The 19,905-nt window shown below is 38.7% G+C and overlaps 1 protein-coding gene across 6 annotated transcripts in view; it reads right to left on the minus strand.

Annotated features, from left to right (window-relative positions):
• NAA25 (N-alpha-acetyltransferase 25, NatB auxiliary subunit) overlaps positions 1-19,905 on the minus strand; it is a 73,619-nt gene that overhangs the window by 4,232 nt on the left and 49,482 nt on the right. For 3 of the 6 annotated variants that reach the window (XR_004681419.1, XM_035017028.1, XM_035017029.1), the window contains exons 16-23: positions 18,130-18,281; positions 17,477-17,602; positions 14,584-14,827; positions 14,023-14,146; positions 13,108-13,173; positions 11,758-11,855; positions 8,665-8,775; positions 3,911-4,057 (exon numbers count right to left, since the gene is read on the minus strand). Coding sequence is in view for 5 of the 6 variants with exons in the window: in XM_035017028.1 (XP_034872919.1) it covers positions 3,911-4,057; positions 8,665-8,775; positions 11,758-11,855; positions 13,108-13,173; positions 14,023-14,146; positions 14,584-14,827; positions 17,477-17,602; positions 18,130-18,281 (1,068 nt within the window). In the remaining variant the exon portion in view is untranslated. Of the gene's footprint in view, positions 1-2,301; positions 4,058-8,664; positions 8,776-11,757; positions 11,856-13,107; positions 13,174-14,022; positions 14,147-14,583; positions 14,828-17,476; positions 17,603-18,129; positions 18,282-19,905 lie in introns of those variants that run through there. The other 3 variants (XM_035017026.1, XM_035017027.1, XM_035017030.1) reach the window with 2 other exon arrangements.

A 19,905-nucleotide genomic window follows, 5' to 3' on the forward strand; every position in this document is an offset into this window, starting at 1 on the left:
TCCTCACTATAATCCTATAAAAGAGGTATTATGATTTCCATTTTACAGATAAAGAAATTGAGGCCCAGGAAGGTTAAGTGACTTCCCAAGGTCAAAAGATAAGGATGGGGCACCTGGGTGGCTCAGTCAGTTAAGCATCCGACTCTTCGTTTCAGCTCAAGTCATGATCTCAGGATTGTGAGACTGAGCCCCGCACTGGGCTCTGTGCTCAGCGGCAAGTCTGCTTGAGATTCTCTCTCTCCCTCTGCTCATGCTCTGTCTCTCTCTCTCTCTTCTCTGTCAAATTAAGTTTAATCTTAAAGGTTTTATTTATTTGACAGAGAGAGCAAGTGAGCACGAGCAGGGGGAGCAGCAACAGAGGGAGAAGGAGAAGCAGACTCTCCACGGAGCAGGGAGCCCGATGCGGGGCTCGATTCCAGAATCCTGAGATCATGACCTGAGCCAAAGGCAGACGCTTATCCTACTGAGCCACCCAGGTGCCCAAGTAAATAAAATCTTAAAGGAAAAAAAAAAAGATGAGGACAGAGTCAAGTCTTGAAAAATCTAAAATAGCCCAAAGTTAAAGATAACCTTCAGAATGAATACTTAAAATGAGAAATCTTATTCCTCACATCACAAGGCACAGATCCTTTAACAACAACCACACAACCAGCAACAGCGGGCTACTGTGCCTGTCATCTTTGTACTGGACAGTCCTTCCCACATACCATGTGCTCTAGCTCTGCCGACTGACTCACGGTGCCCCCACACAATTCACCTTTCTACATCTGTTTTAGTCTGCCTCTTTATGCTTTGGATTCCTTTCATCCATTCCGGTCTACCTACTGAAAACTTATTAATCCTTAAATGTCCCCTCTCCGGTAAGACTCTTTCTGACTCACTCAGTTTTTGTGCCTCTATCATATCTCCAAATTAATTTGTATGCATCTCTCTACAGCTGGGTCTTTTTTTTCAAATTAACATATAGTGTATTAATAGTTCAGAGGTAGAGTCCAGTGATTCATCAGTCTTATATAACACCCAGTGCTCATTACATCACATGCCCTCCTTAATGTCCATCACTTACCCCACCCTCCCACCCCCCTCCCCTCCAGCAACCTTCAGTTTGTTTCCTATGATTAAGAGTCTCTTATGGGTTGTCTCCCTCTCTGATTTCGTCTTGTTTTATTTTTCCCTCCCTTCCCCTATGATCCTGTTTTGGTTCTTAAATTCCACATGAGTGAGATCATATGATAACTGTCTTTCTCTGATTGACTTATTTCATTTAGCATAATACCTCTAGTTCCATCCACATCATTGCAAATGGCAAGATTTCATTTTTTGATGGCTGAGTAGTATTCCATTGTATAGCTATACCACATCAACCTTATCCATCCATCTGCTGATGGACATCTGGGCTCTTTCCACAGTTTGGCTATTGTGGACATTGCTGCTCTAAACACTGGGGTGCAGGTGCCCCTTCAGATCACTGTATTTGTATCTTTGAGGTAAATACACAGTAATGCAATTACTGGGTCATAGGGTAGCTCTATTTTCAACTTTCTGAGGAACCTCCATACTGTTTTCCAGAGTTACAGCCAGGTCTTTTGATCACTGTATTTTATGAGCATTTACCCAAAACAGCAAGCTCAATAAATTTATATTAACAATCTCAGAGGTACCCAGCAAAGCCCAATGAAGCATGTGACATGAAGCGATGTGACATTCATTCCAGTTTGTGATCTTTAAGATTTTTTTTTTTAAGATTTTATTTATTTGTCAGAGGGAGAAAGAGCAAGCAAGCATAAGCAGAAGGAACAGGAGGGAGAGGGAGAAGCAGGCTCCCTGCTGAACAAGGAGCCCGATGCGGGGCTCGATCCCAGGACCCTGGGATCATGACGTGAGCCGAAGGAAGACGCTTAACTGACAGCCATCCAGGCGTCCCTAAGATTTTTTTTTTTTTTTTAACGATACTATAATTTTGATTTTTAGTGTTCTACAATATTCAGGAAAGGGGATGAGAGTTTGGAGTAGAGAGTAAGTTTGGGTTTGTCATTTCTTTCAGAGGGGTGTGCAAGTGGGAGGTAGAAGGCAAGAATCCTAGCTAGGATGTACCTATTTCTCAAGAATTCAATTACTAGGAGGTGCCTGGGTGGCTCAGTTGGTTAAGCGACTGCCTTCGGCTCAGGTCATGATCCTGGAGTCCCAGGATCAAGTCCCACATCGGGCTCCCTGCTCAGCAGGGAGTCTGCTTCTCCCTGACCCTCCCCCTCTCATGTGCTCTCTCTCTCTCTCTCTCTCTCTCTCATTCTCTCTCTCAAATAAATAAATAAAATCTAAAAAAAAAAAAGAATTCAATTACTAGGCCTTTACTGGCTCCCCAAGTGCCCAGAAGTCATAAAGGCTAGTGGCAGATGCAAATGTGTTATAGGAATACAGAAGAGGAAGAGGTGGGAATGGTTCTGATGGTGAGACTGGGACTTAACTGGGGCTGAGAAATGAGAGGTGCTATTCTCTATTTTCTATAGTATACAGTATATTTCTATATACTTCTGTATACTGTCTATAGTATAGTATGCTATCATTTGTGTTTAAAAGTGAAAGGTTGTGGGGAAGGAAAGAGATATCATATGCTTGTAGCTGGGTTACTGACTCAGGAAGATTGTACAAGAAACTACCAACAATAATGGTTCCTTCTTGGAAACGAACTAGGAAATGTGTTAGAATGGGAGGAAGACATTTCACTATACAGTCTTTATTTATGCCACTTTTTTTTTTACCATGTGCTTATTTTACTTTTTAAAACAATGTAAAGCTTGAAAAAAGGAAGACTAAATAAATAAAACAAAAATACTAAAGAATTAATCAATTAGTCCTACTCACCAGTGAAATCTATATTCATTCTAATGTATATAGGAAAGACAGCTTAACTGTCTAAAACGAAACTTCTAGTTTCCTCTGAATACATCTGCTTTCTTTAACCAGTCTTCGGAAATGTTATTAAAGGCTCTGAGCCCCTTCCCACAGTAAGCCCCTTGTTTATAACTCTAATGAGTTGAAGCTTTACAAAAGAGGGGCTTAACAATCTTTAAAACTGGTGTGCCACGTAAGATTCCATTCATTCTCCTCCTGGGAAGGTCTGGGGCTGGAAATGATGACTGCTCTCCTTAGTGGAGGAGCTCCCTCACTAGCAGAAGCTCAGGTCAGACGAACTACTCAAGGGAGCACTCCCTCACGACTGGAGTTTCATCACTAGAGCAACTAGGCTGGTGAATGTTAACTCACCTGACAATCATTTCAGACTGAAAGTTTACTAATTTAAATTTTTTAAAGAATACATATCTTAAAGGCAAGACTTTACAAGGATTTTGCTAACAATTTTTTAAGAAACTAGCCTAAAGTAATTACCAGGAGAAATCTGATGAGTGGTACCTTTGATGCCATGCTTGGCTCCATTCCCCTTTTTGACTGGCTTACGCTCCAGCCTAATTATTACTGACATAATTATTTATGATGTCCAGCATCTCTTTTTCAGGTGATAACTGCTGGGGTAGCAAAGAAACCAGCCAACCCAGCAGCAGGTAACTTCTCACTCAAGGAGACTGTCCCTGGATCTCAATGGCTGGTTTCCTCTGTTGTTCACAATACGAATAGTTCTAATTGTATTCCTCATTAATTAATCATCAGTTTTCACAGTAAAGGAACAACCCCCAAAATGTACAGAAAGGAGGTAAAGGGATGGGGAGAAGGGAAGGGGGAGGGGAACCCACCACCACCAATGACACAACAAAACACTGCTGCTAGGCACCTTCCAATCACAAGTCCTATATGGAGCAGACGATGAATTGAAATTAACTTGTCCTTGTGATAAAGAAAAGAACACTTGAGTATCTACAAATAACTTAACTGCTGATCGCCTACAGGCTCTTACCAGTGAGAGAGAAGTATCTTCTAAAATAAGTTCTTCAAGTTTAAGTGCAATTAGATGTGTTTCAAGCCCTTTAATATGATCCACGACGTTGGAAATTAAAGTCTGAAGCCCAGTAACATAGTCTTGGAAACTGGTGAAGACAGGTGGCTGGAAAAAAGATTTTTAAAAAGATGAAAGATTATCAAACATATTTCCTTTGCTTACATCTCATAAGCTACATTAACTTCCTGCTACAGTATTACTTAATGCTATTAATAGTAACCAGGATGGATACAGTTTTGAATATTAAGACAGTCTCTCAGGGGCGCCCGGGTGGCTCAGTCGGTTAAGCGTCTGCCTTCGGCTCAGGTCATGATCCCAGGGTGCTGGGATCGAGCCCCGCATCGGGCTCCCTGCTCCGCGGGAAGCCTGCTTCTCCCTCTCCCACTCCCCCTGCTTGTGTTCCCTCTCTCGCTGTCTCTCTCTGTCAAATAAATAAATAAAATCTTAAAAAAAAAAAAAAAAGTCTCTCAAACCACGGTAAACTTAATTGCCACCAAATAATGCTTAACTCAACAACAATGAGAAGCATTGTTTTTAAGTGGAGTTTATTCACTCTGGGGAACTGGAGATGGAAAAACCAATAGAAAATATCTTAGTTGGTCATTACTCAACTTCAGGCTGAGAATCTTCTGGAACACTAAAGAAGATGAGAGGAACCAAAATTTCATTTCTTCTCTATATGTCTTTGAGATTTCCTCTAATGTTAATAACAGAAATGGAGTTTTCTAAGTTCTAAAGAAAAAATAATGGGTAATGGGGCGCCTGGGTGGCTTGTCGTTTAAGAGTCTGCCTTCGGCTCAAGTCAAGATCCCAGCGTCCTGGGATTGAGCCCAGAAGCCTGCTTCTCCCTCTCCCACTCCCCCTGCTTGTGTTCCCTCTCTCAGTGTCTCTCTCTGTCAAATAAATAAATAAAATCTTAAAAAAAAAAAAATGGGTACAACAGTCACGAAAATTCTGAAAAATAGCAGTTAAGGGGAACTTGCCCTCATATGTATTAGAGTATATTATAAAGTTACATGAAATCCAGACAGCACTGGTATATAAGTGAAATGATAAAAAGTGGAAGGAAACAAGTCCCAAGATAAACCAAAGACTATAAGGGAACGTAAATGTTGTCATCTCAAAACAGTGGTTTGCAGTGGATGAATGGTACTGAGATAACTAGCTAGACATCTGAAAATATAAAATAGGGGCACCTGGCTGGCTCAGTCAGTAGAGCATGCAACTCTTGATCTTGGGGTTTGTGGTCTTGAGTTCAAGCCTCACCTTGGGTGTAGGGATGACTTAAAAGTAATTTTTTTTTTAACATTTACTTATTTGAGAGAGAGACAGCAAGCAAGCACATGAGTAGGGATAAGGGCAGACGGAGAAAATCTCAAGCAGACTCCCCACTGAACACAGAGCCCAATAACCCATGAGATCATGACTTGAGCCGAAACCAAGAGTTGGATGCTTAATCAACTGAACCACCCAGGTGCCCCCAAAATAAAATCTTTTAAAAAATAAACAAAATAGGGGTGCCTAGGTGGCTCAGTTGTTAAGCGTCTGCCTTCGGCTCAGGTCATGATCCCAGGATTCTGGGATCGAGCCCCACATCAGGCTCCCTGCTCCACAGGAAGCCTGCTTTTCCCACTCCCCCTGCTTCTGCTCCTTCTCTTGCTGTGTCTCTCTCTGTCAAATAAATAAATAAAATCTTAAAAAAAATTAAAAAAATGAACAAAATAAAAAGTAAGTACCAAAATAAATTCCAAATAGAGTAAATATCTAAGTTTAAAAAAATCCACCAAAGCACCAGAAGAAAATTTAGGTAATGGCTTGTGTAATAAATTGAAAAGGCTTTCTAAACATTACACCAAGCTAAGAACCGTTAAAAAAAATTTTTTTAATTATTATGTTGACCAAAAAATTACTCAAGTTAAAAGATAAATTAAAAACTAAAAAAAACTGCATCATATGGGATACAGAATTAGTAACATTATTAAGTTAAGAGCCCAATAGCTTAAAATATATCATTAGGAAAAATATTACTACCACAAATGGAAAGGTGGGCAAAGATATGAACAAAAAATATATCAAAGAAATCCCAGCAACATATGACACAATTTAAAAATCAGACAAACACAAGAAACCTGGTCCGTTCGCAGGCTCATGCACTCTCTCATTCTCTCTCTCTCAAATAAATAAAATCTTAAAAAAAAAAAGTTAACGGGATACATCTATGTATCTCCAAAAGAGATGTCCAAGTTACCCTGTTAAGTGAAAACACAAACAGGCAAGTTGCAGATATAGAGCATAATTCTGGTTTGTTTGCAGTGGTGATCACTGGTTGGTGGGAATATGAGTGATCTTCACTTTATTCACACCTTTAGGTTACTTTGATGATCAAAAAAATAGGAAAGCTGTTCTAATTTTTAGAAATTAGAAAAGCAGTAACTACAAACCACCACCACCCCCGCCCCAAAATCCAAATACTAACAAGCTATTCGACATGTTCTAGGAACATAGGCTTTCATTAGAAGAGAATAACAGAGCAACTTTTATCTGTATTTTCAAACTTTACATTCATGATCTGTTAAATTGTCTTGAAAAAAGAGAGAAGTTTCCTTCACTTAGCCCCTCATCCAAATATAACTACCCTTTGTTTCTGAATGAATGGAAACATCCAGCAAAGCCCAGTGTCAAATCTAAAGAATTCCAGAATTGTTACTGAATTATGCACAAAGTCAGTATTACCACTAAAACCATCAACATTTTCAAATGACAATGGTCACTATATGTTGCTACAGTGAAGAAAAATCTCCCATTTATAATGATAGGATAAACTCAGACATTAATAAAACAGCATGTCCTGTGCAGAATGAATCCTAAATAACTTTCCTTATGAAAAGGATACAAATTATGTTAATGTTTTACACATTCGAAAATTAATGGGAGGACACTCCAAAACTGAAGACAAAGAGAAATAAGTGAATCTTATTTATATCATACTAATAATATAATCTCAGTTTTTAATTCCAGTGTTTTTACCGAGTACCTCAACTGTTTCTATTCACTAGAACATATTCTAAGGACAAAGAAAAACTGCAAAAAACTTGAACTTTATTTAGTGGCTTATTGAAACTAGTAATGCAAATGATATAATGATGTAATTCCAAAACTATTTAGTATTTCTTGTAAAACAAGTGAAATAGATATATTGATGCTGTAGGGAACTGGGGTTCAAACCCGGGGTGGAGGGGTGAGGGGAAGGAGCTACAAACTGGAATGAGGGAAAGAAAAGAAGGAAGAATGCTATGATGTTGGACTAAAACTGGAGGTATCAGTAAGAATTGATTATTCTGTGAGTTTGCATGTGTAAAGTAAATAAATTTCCTCCTTCCACTAACATAAACTTGGAACCCCATTAACAATTAGTACACCTAACACCTAGATCTTGGTTTTGAAATGCCACTCCCCATAAAGGAACCAGGCAGGGCTCCTTGGAAACACGTCTCAGTTCAGCTCAAGGGAACAAAGAGGATGGAGCATTTTGCTGTTCCAGAAAACAAGGGTTCCAAAGCTGGTGAAGACATGTTCAAAGACAGGAACCAGCTTAAAGGCGCTCCCATTAGCCAAATCTGAGCATGCACAACAAAATGATGATAATGGATAAGAGAAATTTTAAAAAGAATGATACTCAAATAGTAATATTAAAAACTATATATATATATATATATGAATGGGGGTGAGACAGCTCTATTCTACAGAAAAATGCTAACTAATAGGTGATAAAGGACTGACAGAATTTTTAAAAATCACCATTGTGGAACCATCAGTGTACCAAATGATCCATGCAAGTTAGACTTAACAGTGGATGCTAAAACCAGTAGGTGAAAGGCTGGTAAGGGAACAGGATATTCCCAGTCTCAAAGCATCATCCTACAGATGACTTAATAATTACAGGGGGAAAAGGCACCTTTACAATGAAGAAATCCACAGACATTTCCTTTATCAAATAATTAAATCTGAAAGCACCAAAAATGGGACATAACAACCTTAGTGCCTCCTGATTTAATTTGCTAAAACAGACGCAGCATTTTTGTTGAACCTAAACCCAAAGAAATAATTAACAAAATCCAGATTGCAAGGCATTCTACCAAAAACCTAGCTAGACTCTCTTCAACAAAAAAGGCTATGGAAGTATTTTAGATTAATGGAGGGCAAAAAGACATGAGAACTAAAAGCCAGGTTAGATCCTTAATAGGATTCTAGTATTTTGAAAAAGGCTATAACAAAGGACACAATTGGGATAACAGGGGATATCTGAATACGGACATTATAATATTATTTTATCAATATTAATGTCTGGACTGTGAAAATTTGAGTCTTGTGGTTTTGTAGGAGACTGCCCTGTTCTATCCTGTTAAGTATTGCAAAGTCTATACTTTTCTTTCAAACAGTTCAACAAACAAGGGGGGGTAGATGACAGGATGAGCAAGAGAAAGATAAAGCAGACAGGGCAAAGTGGTATCAACAAGTGAATCTAGGTAAGGATATCTGGGTGTCATCATGCTAGTGTTTCGGCTTTTCTATAGGTGTATAATTTAAAAACAAAAACAAGTTGGGGAGAGAAACTGAATGTACACAAGGATCCTAAGCTCTCTTATAATATGCAGGAAAACAGTGAAAAGAAAAAGCAGCATGCAGCCAGGTTGTATTTTCTCTGTTATTACCATGATTATGCTGGTTTCTTTTTTCTTCTTTTTCTTTTTCTGTAAATTTAATTTGTATGGTCGCAGGACACTCTCACAGTAACTGGACACCCAAAGGATAATAGAAATAGTCTAAAAGAGGAAAAATTGCAAATTCATCAATAAGGATTATATTCAAGACATCTATCAGGAACAGTTAAGGATTATGGATTAAACAATCCTTGCTGACAGTTCTTCTGTGCAAATCCCTTCAAATTCTTCTCTAGTTCTCTACTACAGATTAGAGAGATTAGATTAATTTCTACAATTACCACATAGATCCAGAAGACCTTCATCTGAATACTGCTCAGAATACTATGATTGCTTCAATCTTTAACCTCACTTCTAGCTCATCCAGCCCTAAAGCCATCCTCCACTTGGTCCAGCTTCCTTTCACTCCTTTACAGGAAGTAGAAATCCCTTCCACTCAAGTGAGAGGTCCAAATTCCTACGCATGGAATCCAAACGTTCGTTACAATATGCCTCTCCCCACCCACCTCCCAGCCCAGTAAGATATTAGCTCACCTACAAATCTTAACTTAAATATAAACAGAGAGGGGCGCCTGGCTGGCTCAGTCAATTAAGCATCCGACTCTTGATTTCGGCTCAGGTCATGATCTCAGGGCTGTGAGATCGAACCCAACGTCAGGCTCCATGCTGGGCGTGGAGCCCACTTAAGATTCTCTCTCCTTCGGGGCCCCTGGCTCAGTCGGTTAAGGGTCTGATTCTTGATTTAGGCTCAGGTCATGATTTCAGGGTCATGGGACAGAGCGCCACATCAGGCTCTGCACTCAGCACAGAGTTGGCTTGTCCTTCTCCCTCTGCACCTCCCCCTGCACACTCTCTCTCAAATAAATAAATAAAATCTTTAAACAAAAAAAGATTCTCTCTCTCCCTCTGCCCCTCCCCCCATGCTCTCTCTAAAAAAAACAAAAACAAAAAAAACCGCAAAAAACAGAGAAATCTCCTTGGTCAGCACGTTTCCTCCTTTAAGTCACATGGTTATACCTATGCTTCTTCTCTGCTACAGAGTGTATGGACACACCCATGCAATTATTACTGATTTGTTCAGTCTTAGACACTTACACTGTGCCAGTCACCAGAACAGACTAGGAGGAGGAGAAAAGTAAACAAACATGTGACAAAAATAAGATAATGGATTATGAGTGTTTGCAGTCCTCCTCTTCCCTCTGGTTAAAAAAGAGGAGAAAGTTTTGCTAAATCAGTGCCTGGATTTTCCTTCATAATGCAGAAACTTAGGGGTGCCTGGGTGGCTCAGTCGTTGAGCGTCTGCCTTCGGCTCGGGTCGTGGTCCCAGGGTCCTGGGATCGAGTCCCATGTCGGGCTCCCTGCTCAGTGGGAGGCCTGCTTCTCCCTCTCCCACTCCCCCTGCTTGTGTTCCCTCTCTCGCTATGTCTCTCTCTGTCAAATAAATAAATCTTAAAAAAAAAAAAAAAAAAAAAAGCAGAATCTTAGTAATTAGTGAATAGCAACAACAAATTTAAAAAGCTGGTGGCTGGAGATGACTGGATAAAGATGTGGTATATACACACAATGGAATATTATGCAGCCATCAAAAAATGAAATCTTGCCATTTGCAATGATGTGGATGGAACTAGAGGGCATTACGCTAAGCGAAATAAGTCAATCAAAGACAATTATATGATCTCACTGATATGTGGAATTTGAGAAACAAGGCAGAGGATCATAGGGGAAGAGAGGAAAAAATTAAACAAGACAAAACCAGAGAGGGAAACAAATTATGAGGGACTCTTAATCTCAGGAAACAAACTGAGGGTTGCTGGAGTGGAGCCAGGTGGGAGGGATAGGGTGGTTGGGGTGATGGACATTGGGGAGGGTATGTGCTATGGTGACTGTTGTGAATTGTGTTTAAGACTGATAAATCACAGATCTGTACCCCTGAAACAAATAATACATTATATGTTCATTAAAAACATAAATAAATAAATAAATAAAATAAAAAGCTGGTGGTTGGGGTGGCTGGGTGATGGACACTGGGGAGGGTATGTGTTGTGGTGAGCGCTGTGTATTGTGTAAGACTGACGAATCACAGACCTGTACCCCGAAGCAAATAACGCATTATATGTTAGTAATAAAAAAAAAATCCATGGTAAAATAAATAAATAAATAAATAAATAAATAGCTGGTGGAATTAACTTAAAATACGTAATAGCTGAGTCAAAAAGAAAGTGAACAGAGAACAGACAGATTTGGAGTGAATCTGAGGAATTTTTAAAGACTGGTAAAGCAAATTGCAAGTTTTATTCATTACGAACAAAACTTGGAAGTATGCTTGGAAGGAACTCATTCAAAAATGATGAGGGGGTGGGGGGGTGGGTTAGCTTGGTGATGGGTATTAAAGAGGGCACATACTCGGGCGCCTGGGTGGCTCAGTTGGTTAAGCAGCTGCCTTCGGCTCAGGTCATGATCCTGGAGTCCCTGGATCGAGTCCTGCATAGGGCTCCCTGCTCGGCAGGGAGTCTGCTTCTCCCTCTGACCCTAACCCCTCTCATGTGCTCTCTCTCAAATAAATAAATAAAATCTTTAAAAAAAAAAAAAAAAAAGAGGGCACATACTGAATGGAGCACTGGGTGTTATACACAAACAATGAATCATGAAACACTACATCAAAAACTAATGATGGGGATGCCTGGGTGGCTCAGTCGTTAAGCATCTGCCTTCGGCTAAGGTCATGATCCCAGGCTCCTGGGATCGAGCCCCATATCGGGCTCCCTGCTCTGCGGGAAGCCTGCTTCTCCCTCTCCCACTCCCCCTGCTTGTGTTCCCTCCCTTGCTGTGTCTCTCTCTGTCAAATAAATAAAATCTTAAAAAAAAACAAACAAACTAATGATGTATGGTGATTAACATAACATAATAAACTTTAAAAAAAAAATTTTTTTTTAAATGATTTAAATTGCTTTTCACTTAACAAAAGGTGGGGGTGGAGGATTAAATTACAGGTGTAAGGTGCCTATTACCTGTTCATTTTTTAAAAATTAATCCTTCACTCAATTAAGGAAAACCGAGTTTTTCAGGAAGAGAACAAAGACATACCTCAACAAAGAAGACTAGGTTCTCTAAAAGAGCAGGGCGTGTTTTCAAGTTACCATCTTTAACTTCTAAGAGGTCACCTTTACATCTACTGAAGACATCTGAAAACAGGAAAGTATTTTATTGTTTTGTTCAGCTTTTGTTTCAATGATATTTTTAGGAATACAATGTACACTCTAATAAAGAGTAAGCAAATATAAAAAGCTTAATCCAGAAAGCTTTTTCCCCCACAGTGAACCAAACAACAAAGGGTATCTATTTTAAGCTCTTTAATCTCCACCCCCAAGGTGGGACTCAAACTCACGACCCCACGATCAAGAGTCGCAGGCTCTACCAACTGAGCCAGCCAGGAGCCCCTACTTTAAGCTCTTTAAAAAGCCATGTAACTATTGCTCTCTTGCCTTCAAAATATAAAAGGTGGCCTTATAAATTATATATTCTAGAGTCTAAACACCAGCTAGCCTTTCCACAAACAGGTCATTGCCACAATAAAATTAAGACTCCAAATGAATGATTTAAAAGAATGTATGCCATTATGGACTAAAAGACTAAGGCGCATAATAGAAATTCATCTTCATAATAAATACCATGTTTTATTCTCACAATCTTTGTCTTTTAATTATCATTCTTCAGTTGGGCAATAAAATAAAAGACCATTTATGCTCTTGAAAAGAAAGACCCTTATAGATTTGAAGTGCATTTATGTCCTTTTGTACCAAACAATTCTATTTCCAGGAATTTAATCCCAAGGAAATGCTCAAATAAGTACCCAAACACTTATGTCCCAAGATGTTCATTTCAGCATTATTATAAATATAGTTATGAATAACTCAAGTATATAGTATGTTATATACTCCATGGGGCATACATAAATAAACTTAGTACACTGATACAATACTGTGGAATATTATATATAACTAACACGGTAAATGTTCAAGACAAAAAACATTAAAATAAAAAAAAGTATGTATTATACCTTTTCGTGTGTTTAAAAAAAATAAAATCACTACTATGTATTTCCACATACACATGTAAGACTGTTTAGGGGGCATCTGGGAGTATAGACTCCAAAAGTTGTTACTTACCTTGTAAGTAAAAGTATTTACTTCTCTCTGGGGGAATGGAGCTGGGAATGGGAGAAAAACCATACCCACTTGTGTACTGTTTTATAGTAGGTTGTCTACTGCTTTTGTAATCAACACTTCTTAAGGTTAAAAATAAGTCTTTCAAAATACCGAAAGTATGCATTATTATTTTCAAGTTGTTGTTTGCAACTCTTACAAATTTCTGCTAAAAAAATGAGTTCCTGTCAGACAATCAATAAAATATGGGAGTCCACAGTCACATGCTTACCTTTTAATTGTTCTAGTAAAGACTTAAGACTATTCTCTACTCGATCCTGGATCTCCACTGTATCCTCTAAAATTGAAAAAACAAAACAAAAACAAAAAAAACACATTCAATTCATTTTTTTAGAAAGAAAAAGAACTAAAAACAACTGCAAGCAACTCATGGGCAAGGACATTTTCTTTACTCTTAAGACTCACAGGTATCAAATTTCGTTACTGAGAGACAAAGAGAAAGATAAAAGAAAGTAAAATGAAAAAAGGGCATTAATTACCTTTCTCTCAAAAGTAATACCTAAAGTTCTCTAGGAAGACTTAAAATCTACATGCTTCAAATACTCTCAATGACAGAATCCACAAACCTTATGATTTTGGCGGGGGGGTTAATGGAATATGTGTGATTCACACTGAATTAGGAAAATAGTCTTTTCCACAAAGTTTCGTAAAGAATTCAATCTGAAATCCAACAATACTTCAACAAATTAAGGATTTTTTCAACTTTTGGACCTAACAAGTGATTTTAAATAGGGAAGATTTAAATTTCTAAAACATTACTTGGTAACCTAGGAATGTACTTTTTTTTTTTTTTTTAAAGATTTTATTTATTTGACAGAGAGAGACACAGCGAGAGAGGGAACACAAGCAGGGGGAGTGAGAGAGGGAGAAGCAGGCTTCCCGCTGAGCAGGGAGCCCGATGTGGGGCTCGATCCCAGGACCCTGGGATCATGACCTGAGCCGAAGGCAGACGCTTAACGACTGAGCCACCCAGGTGCCCCGGAATGTACCTTCTTTGATATTAAACCAGACACTTCCAGAACACCTTCTGCCTCCTCCCAATCTGTCCAAATATGTGAACTGTTATATTTACTAAATTTTCAAAGACAAAGACCTAGTAAATACACTCATGCAAATGTATACTTACCTAAACCACTGGTGTCCAGCTCATAAATATCACTAACAAGATAAAAAGAACTGGTCTGACACTGAGAACAGCCAGAACTAAAGAATCCAGCCATTCTGGTAGGTACAGGACCAAGGAAAGGATACTGGAAAAAAAGGGGAAAAAGTAATGTCCTTTAAATCCATCTAAATTTATATAAAACAAGAAAACAGGGGACTATAACTATTGGATAAAGTCTATCTCAGTGATTAAGTTGCAAACCACTGATCTAACTAAACTAACAACTGAATCATTATGGTGAAAACAGAAACTCTGTATTGGTTTGTTGACAGCTATTAAAAATACCATTTTTAATGGTATTTACCATTACAAATAAAGCTATTTTGCTTTTCCTCGCTATCCAGTTTGGATAGTGAGGAAGCCTCTGTAATTCCCAAGTCTATAAAATCAGATTTTTCCTAGAGGTGCCATAAACTGGGACAAAATACTGTTCTTTACTATTCATCCACCCCCAAATTCCTATTTTTAAAAAGACAGTCATAGGTTATTGCAGCTTTGATGGTAAACACATATTGATGATACCTGAACTTCCTTCTCAATAAATCGCTTTCCCGTCTCCATGGCCACCTCCAGCTGTTGAAGGAGTAAACGAAGAATATCAATCCGGGAGGACACACCATTTTCAGTGGTCTTTTCCGAGTTCCTTGGCTCCACGGGGTGGTTTAGACTTGGAAGTCCACTGATCAGCCTCAGTGTTAAGGAACGGATTCTTAACCACATGGTCTCCTCCTCCAAGGAAAGTTTCTTATGTTCTTCAGAAACATCCCTTAAAAAGAACCAAACCACCCATTTTATTCAATGTGTTGCCTTTACATCTTTTAAGCTTTACTTCCATCAGGCAAGATGCCATTGAATGCTCCTGGTGCTCGTCTCCTAGCTGAATGATCTCAGATAAACCCAATCACCCAAGTCCCCAATTCAGGATCAATAAAATGGGGAATGATAACCTACCTAACAGGTCATTTTTCCGCTTCAGTGAGATTTCTGATAACAAAATATTTATCATGTATTTTGTTGAAAATGTTGTTGAAAATTCTTGTATCATGCATTTTCAACAAAATACACGATATAAAAACTTCAAATGACGGAAAACTGAAAAATAGAAAAATGTGTGATAAACCAAACACCTGCAATATTAACAAGCTTGGTATCAATCCTTTCAGACTCTTATAATACAGATGTACAAAACTGCAACTAAAAATATTTATATAATTTGACATGTTTTAAATAAAATGGGTTCATAATATTTATACTATTTTGCAAACATCTTTTTTGACAGTGTGCAGAAAAGAGTTAACATAGAAAGCTTGAGGTTATTATCTTTAGAAGGGCCAGCTTGCAAGGTTGACCTTTAGCTGATATCTAGGAACTTGGCACCCCAACCATTCCCTACATGATAACAGTGGCTCACTATCACTATGCCTAGGCTTTTTGTACAAACCATATGGTCTATGGTGAACACCTGCTTTCCTTCTGGGAGTCTGGGATGTTGACACATGATGGACAGAGGGTGCTTACATAACCAGCTGGTAAAAACCTTGGGCACCAAATCTCTAATGGGCTTCTCTGGGCAGAAATGCTGCACACACATCACTGCATTTTTTTGCTGCTAGGAACACAGGAGGGAGAGAGCACTAGAAGTCTGTGCATGGAGTTTTCCAGATTCTGTGTCTTTTTCACTTGCTGATCCTATCATTTGTCCTGTTATAATAAACCTTAGCTGTGAAGACAACTATAGGTTAATTATGAGTCCTAGCAAATCACTGAATGTGGTCTTGGCGATCCCCAAATCATAATGCAGTTGACATTTGAACAACACTGATTCGAACTGCATGGGTCTACTTACACACAGATTTTTTTTTTTTTTTTTTTTTGGTAAATACAGTACAGTACTGTAAATGTATTGTCTCTAACTTGTAATTTTCTTAATAACATTTTCTTTCTCTAGCTTACTTTATTCTAAGAATACAGGACATAATACACATGACATACAAAATATGTGCTGATCAATTGTTCATGTTATAGGCAAGGCTTCCAGTCAATAGTACGATCTTAGTAGTTAAGTTTCTGGTGAGTTAAAAGTTACACATGGATTTCCAACTGTGCAAGGGGGTCAGACCCCAACTCTGCATTGTTCAGGGGTCAAATGTATATTCAGAACTACCTCGTATACATATCTCTGCATGCTTGTGCACTTACTGCCTTTGGTTGTACTTTCCTAGAAGTGATCTGCTGAATTAAGTGGGATATGGAATTTTCAATCTTCATACAGATTACTAAAATTCTCTATAGAAAGGTTATATAAAGTTTTATCTCCATGTCAATGTGCAACAACCTCTCTCCCCATAACCTTGCTGACCACAAGTATTAATCTTTTTTTATCTTTGTCCAATAGTTAAAAAAAAATCTTTATCACTGTAAGGTGCATCTCTTTGAATTTCTTGTGTCCAATTTGTTTTTTAGTTATCTTCTTCTTACTGATTTATTAAGAACTCTCCCTTTAGGGACGCCTGGGTGGCTCAGTCAGTTAAGCAACTGCCTTTGGCTCAGGTCATGATCCCAGGGTTCTGGGACTGAGCCTCACATTGGGCTCTCTGCTCCGTGGGAAGCCTGCTTCTCCCTCTCCCACTCCCCCTGCTTGTGTTCCCTCTCTCGCTGTGTCTCTGTCAAATGAAAAATAAAATCTGAAAACAAACCAAAAAAACCTTAAAAAAAGTCTCCCTTTATGTGAAAGATATTTATATGAAGAAAATTACCAATCTACCACATACCTTTAGAACTTGTTAACAAATTTACTTCTATATAGAAGGTTAATAGTTACAGAGACCAAATCCTTTATGTTTCCAGGTTTGATGTAATGCTAAGAAAGGCTTTCCCTAACCATTTAAAAATATTTTTTAGGGGTGCCTGGATGACACGGTCAGTTAAGTGTCCGACTCTTGATTTAAGCTCAGGTCATGATCTTGAAATTGAGCCCTCATCAGGCTCTGCACAGGGTGTGATGCCTGCTTGGGATTTGCTCCCTCCCTCTCCCTCTGCTCCCGCCCCACCCCACCTCCAGCCCCCCAACCCCCCTGCTATCTCTTTCTCTCTCAAAAAAAAAAAAAAAAAAAAAAATTATTTTTTCTTTCTTTCTTTTTTTTAATTTTCTTGTAGAACTTCTAAGGGGTTTTAGCACATAACCTTTAATCCATCTGGAACTTCTTTTCATGTATGCTATGAAGGAAAATCTAATATTTAGATTAGCCAGCAATCCAACATAGGAGAGTCATTTTCTTCATTTGGCTTACCTATACCTTCTTATCCCTACAATAACCATGTTATTTTATTTGTGTAAAAAAGAGATTTTTTTCTGTATTTCTTAGATTCATCCTAATTGTTCAAAAATAAATACTTGGGGTTTAATTCCAGTTACCTGTCTTTTGGATCCCAGCTAAAGAAAACATTTAAATCTCTGTTGTCTCGCAAGGCTTCCCATGGAATGTCATCTTCTTCTGGCCGAAGATTCATTGACTTTATACTTTCTGCTAAACTGGTTGATCTGTGATATAGAAAATTTATTTATTATTTCAATAGTAAAACAGCCATGAAAACATATTAGCCACAACTTTGTTTTACTAGAAAGGAAAAGAAAGAGGAAGAAGGATTTACTATTAAGAAGTAAAGGTTCACAGAAGATGACACAGAACCAAGCCCATATCATGCTGGCCTGCTACACAGCAAGAGAAAGCATCTGGAAGTGGATCAACATTAATTCCTGAAATCCCATGTTTAACAGGGGAAGGGAAACCCTTTAAACACGACATGGAGTGGGGTGGCTGGCTTGTGGACGTGACATGAGATGGTGCGCTGCTGGTAGCGCCTGTCATTCCCCACGACATGACCTGGGTCACTTCCCCTTTCTTCTCTGCTCCCACCAACTTCCTCTCTCATTCTCTCTCTCTCTCTCTCTTTTTTCCCCCCATTTTTCCTTAGCCTAGGCCTGCTATTACCACCCAGGAGCCCATTAATGGCTCTCAGGTTCTGATCTAATCCTTAGTTCCTTTTTAGCTCTTGTGCAATACTTACATATTTGCTTCAAGTAGAAGGTCTAACAACATCCGTTCAGTACGGACTTGTGCAAAATGAAGAGAATTATTCAGCCTGTTCCTAAAAGCGATAAACTCTGGGATCTTCTCAAATGCACCATATTTGTAAGCTTGAATAATATATTCTGAGGTCTGGGAAGGAAAAGACATCACCTCCGTATAAATATTTCACAGATCAGACAATGAAGGCAAACCTTGCCAGGCAAAACAAAACTCTCAAACTAAAAATTAAGTAAGATGTGAAATCTAATCTTTAAAGGTTATCAAGTAGAGTATCAGCTTTAAAAAACATTATTTTTCTTCTTTCCTATACCAGAGTCATATGTGTACTTTACTAATTCTACTACTAATAATACCCAGCTGCTGCTACCACACCACAGAGACTTTCTCTTAGCAGTTATGTCTTTCAATTCAGTAGGACTGGAGGTTTTGTGATACCGTATCAGTTTGTTAGTGCCATTGTGGAAGGGATGTTACTCCATGTTTTTCTGTATCTAAGATAAATTGTGTTTTATACAAAGGTTCCAAAAACACCAGAATAATATAACCACCCCACCACCAACCCAAATAAGAATCACCCGCCTCCAGAAAAAAGACAGGCTGCTCCTTGGTTCTGTTTATTTCTGAGTACTATGTATCACAAACAGGGCATATATGCATTACATCAGGATAGAAGACAACAAACAAAAGACCCATAAGAATTCATCAGACTCCACTTTGAGGACAGAAAGACTGCAAGAACCAGGTTTCTTGTCCATCCAAACTACATAAGACCTATGCTGGAAAATTCCATGAACAAGTAAGTGAAGGGAACACTCTCCAAATGCGCTTTAATTTTAGATTAATACATATGTACAGATGAAATGTTGTGAACAGAGGCAAGAAAAAGAATAGTCAACAGAAATCCTGGCACAATAGAAGAAAATCTCAGGGAAGAACATTTTATGGGTATGGGCTTATGCCATCAGGATCAGAAGTCAGAAGGGTACCCTTTTGGGCCAAGGAACGTTAAGCTCAAAGTAGATGTCTGCCCCAAAGAACCTTTCTAGAAAAGCCAGTCTTTTTACACAGCCTCAGTCAGCTCTGCCCCCATCTCCATTATGACTGAATTATTTGCCCAGTAGGAAAATAGGCCAATAGTCAACAACATACCCTCTGATATACAGCCTTGCAGGGTTCATTTCAGGCCGCGGGATTGCGCCACGGGCGCTAATTCAACTGCATTCGATGCGGCTTTTAAACCCCATGGGACACCTCGGCGAGCTGTTTGCCTGCAGTATCTGGAGAAATTAAAGACGGACGGACACAAGAAAATTAAAAAGATTACTTGTGATCCTGCAGGTTTAAAGAAGGACTATCCGAAAAAGCTCAAGTGTACCTTCTAGCCTGATTAAAGGACAGTGATATGCCCCATCAAGAAGAGGCCAGGATACTCTAAACACAACATGCCTATCCGATGGCCTCTTGGCTTGGAAAAAGCAAGGTTTACCATCAGCCCTTGCAACACGAACTTGCAGCTTGAAAAAACCAGCTGCTTAGGAACATAATGATCCAGCAATTAATCAGGATAAAAACAGGACTTCTGGGGATTCCAATCAAATTTCTCAATTACAGCTCCAAAATATGCTGATTAAAGAAAAGAACTCAGCTTTACAAAGTATAGAGGCAGTTTTAATTTCTGAGTGGTCCATGGAATACCACTTTTGAAAAAAAAGGCAGTAACTTTTTAAAAAAGAAAAACAAGGGGCAACAGAAA

This window comes from Mirounga leonina, unplaced genomic scaffold (genome assembly GCF_011800145.1).
Source record: "Mirounga leonina isolate KUSES-001 unplaced genomic scaffold, KU_Mleo_1.0 Mir_171, whole genome shotgun sequence".
Classification (NCBI taxonomy): domain Eukaryota; kingdom Metazoa; phylum Chordata; class Mammalia; order Carnivora; family Phocidae; genus Mirounga; species Mirounga leonina.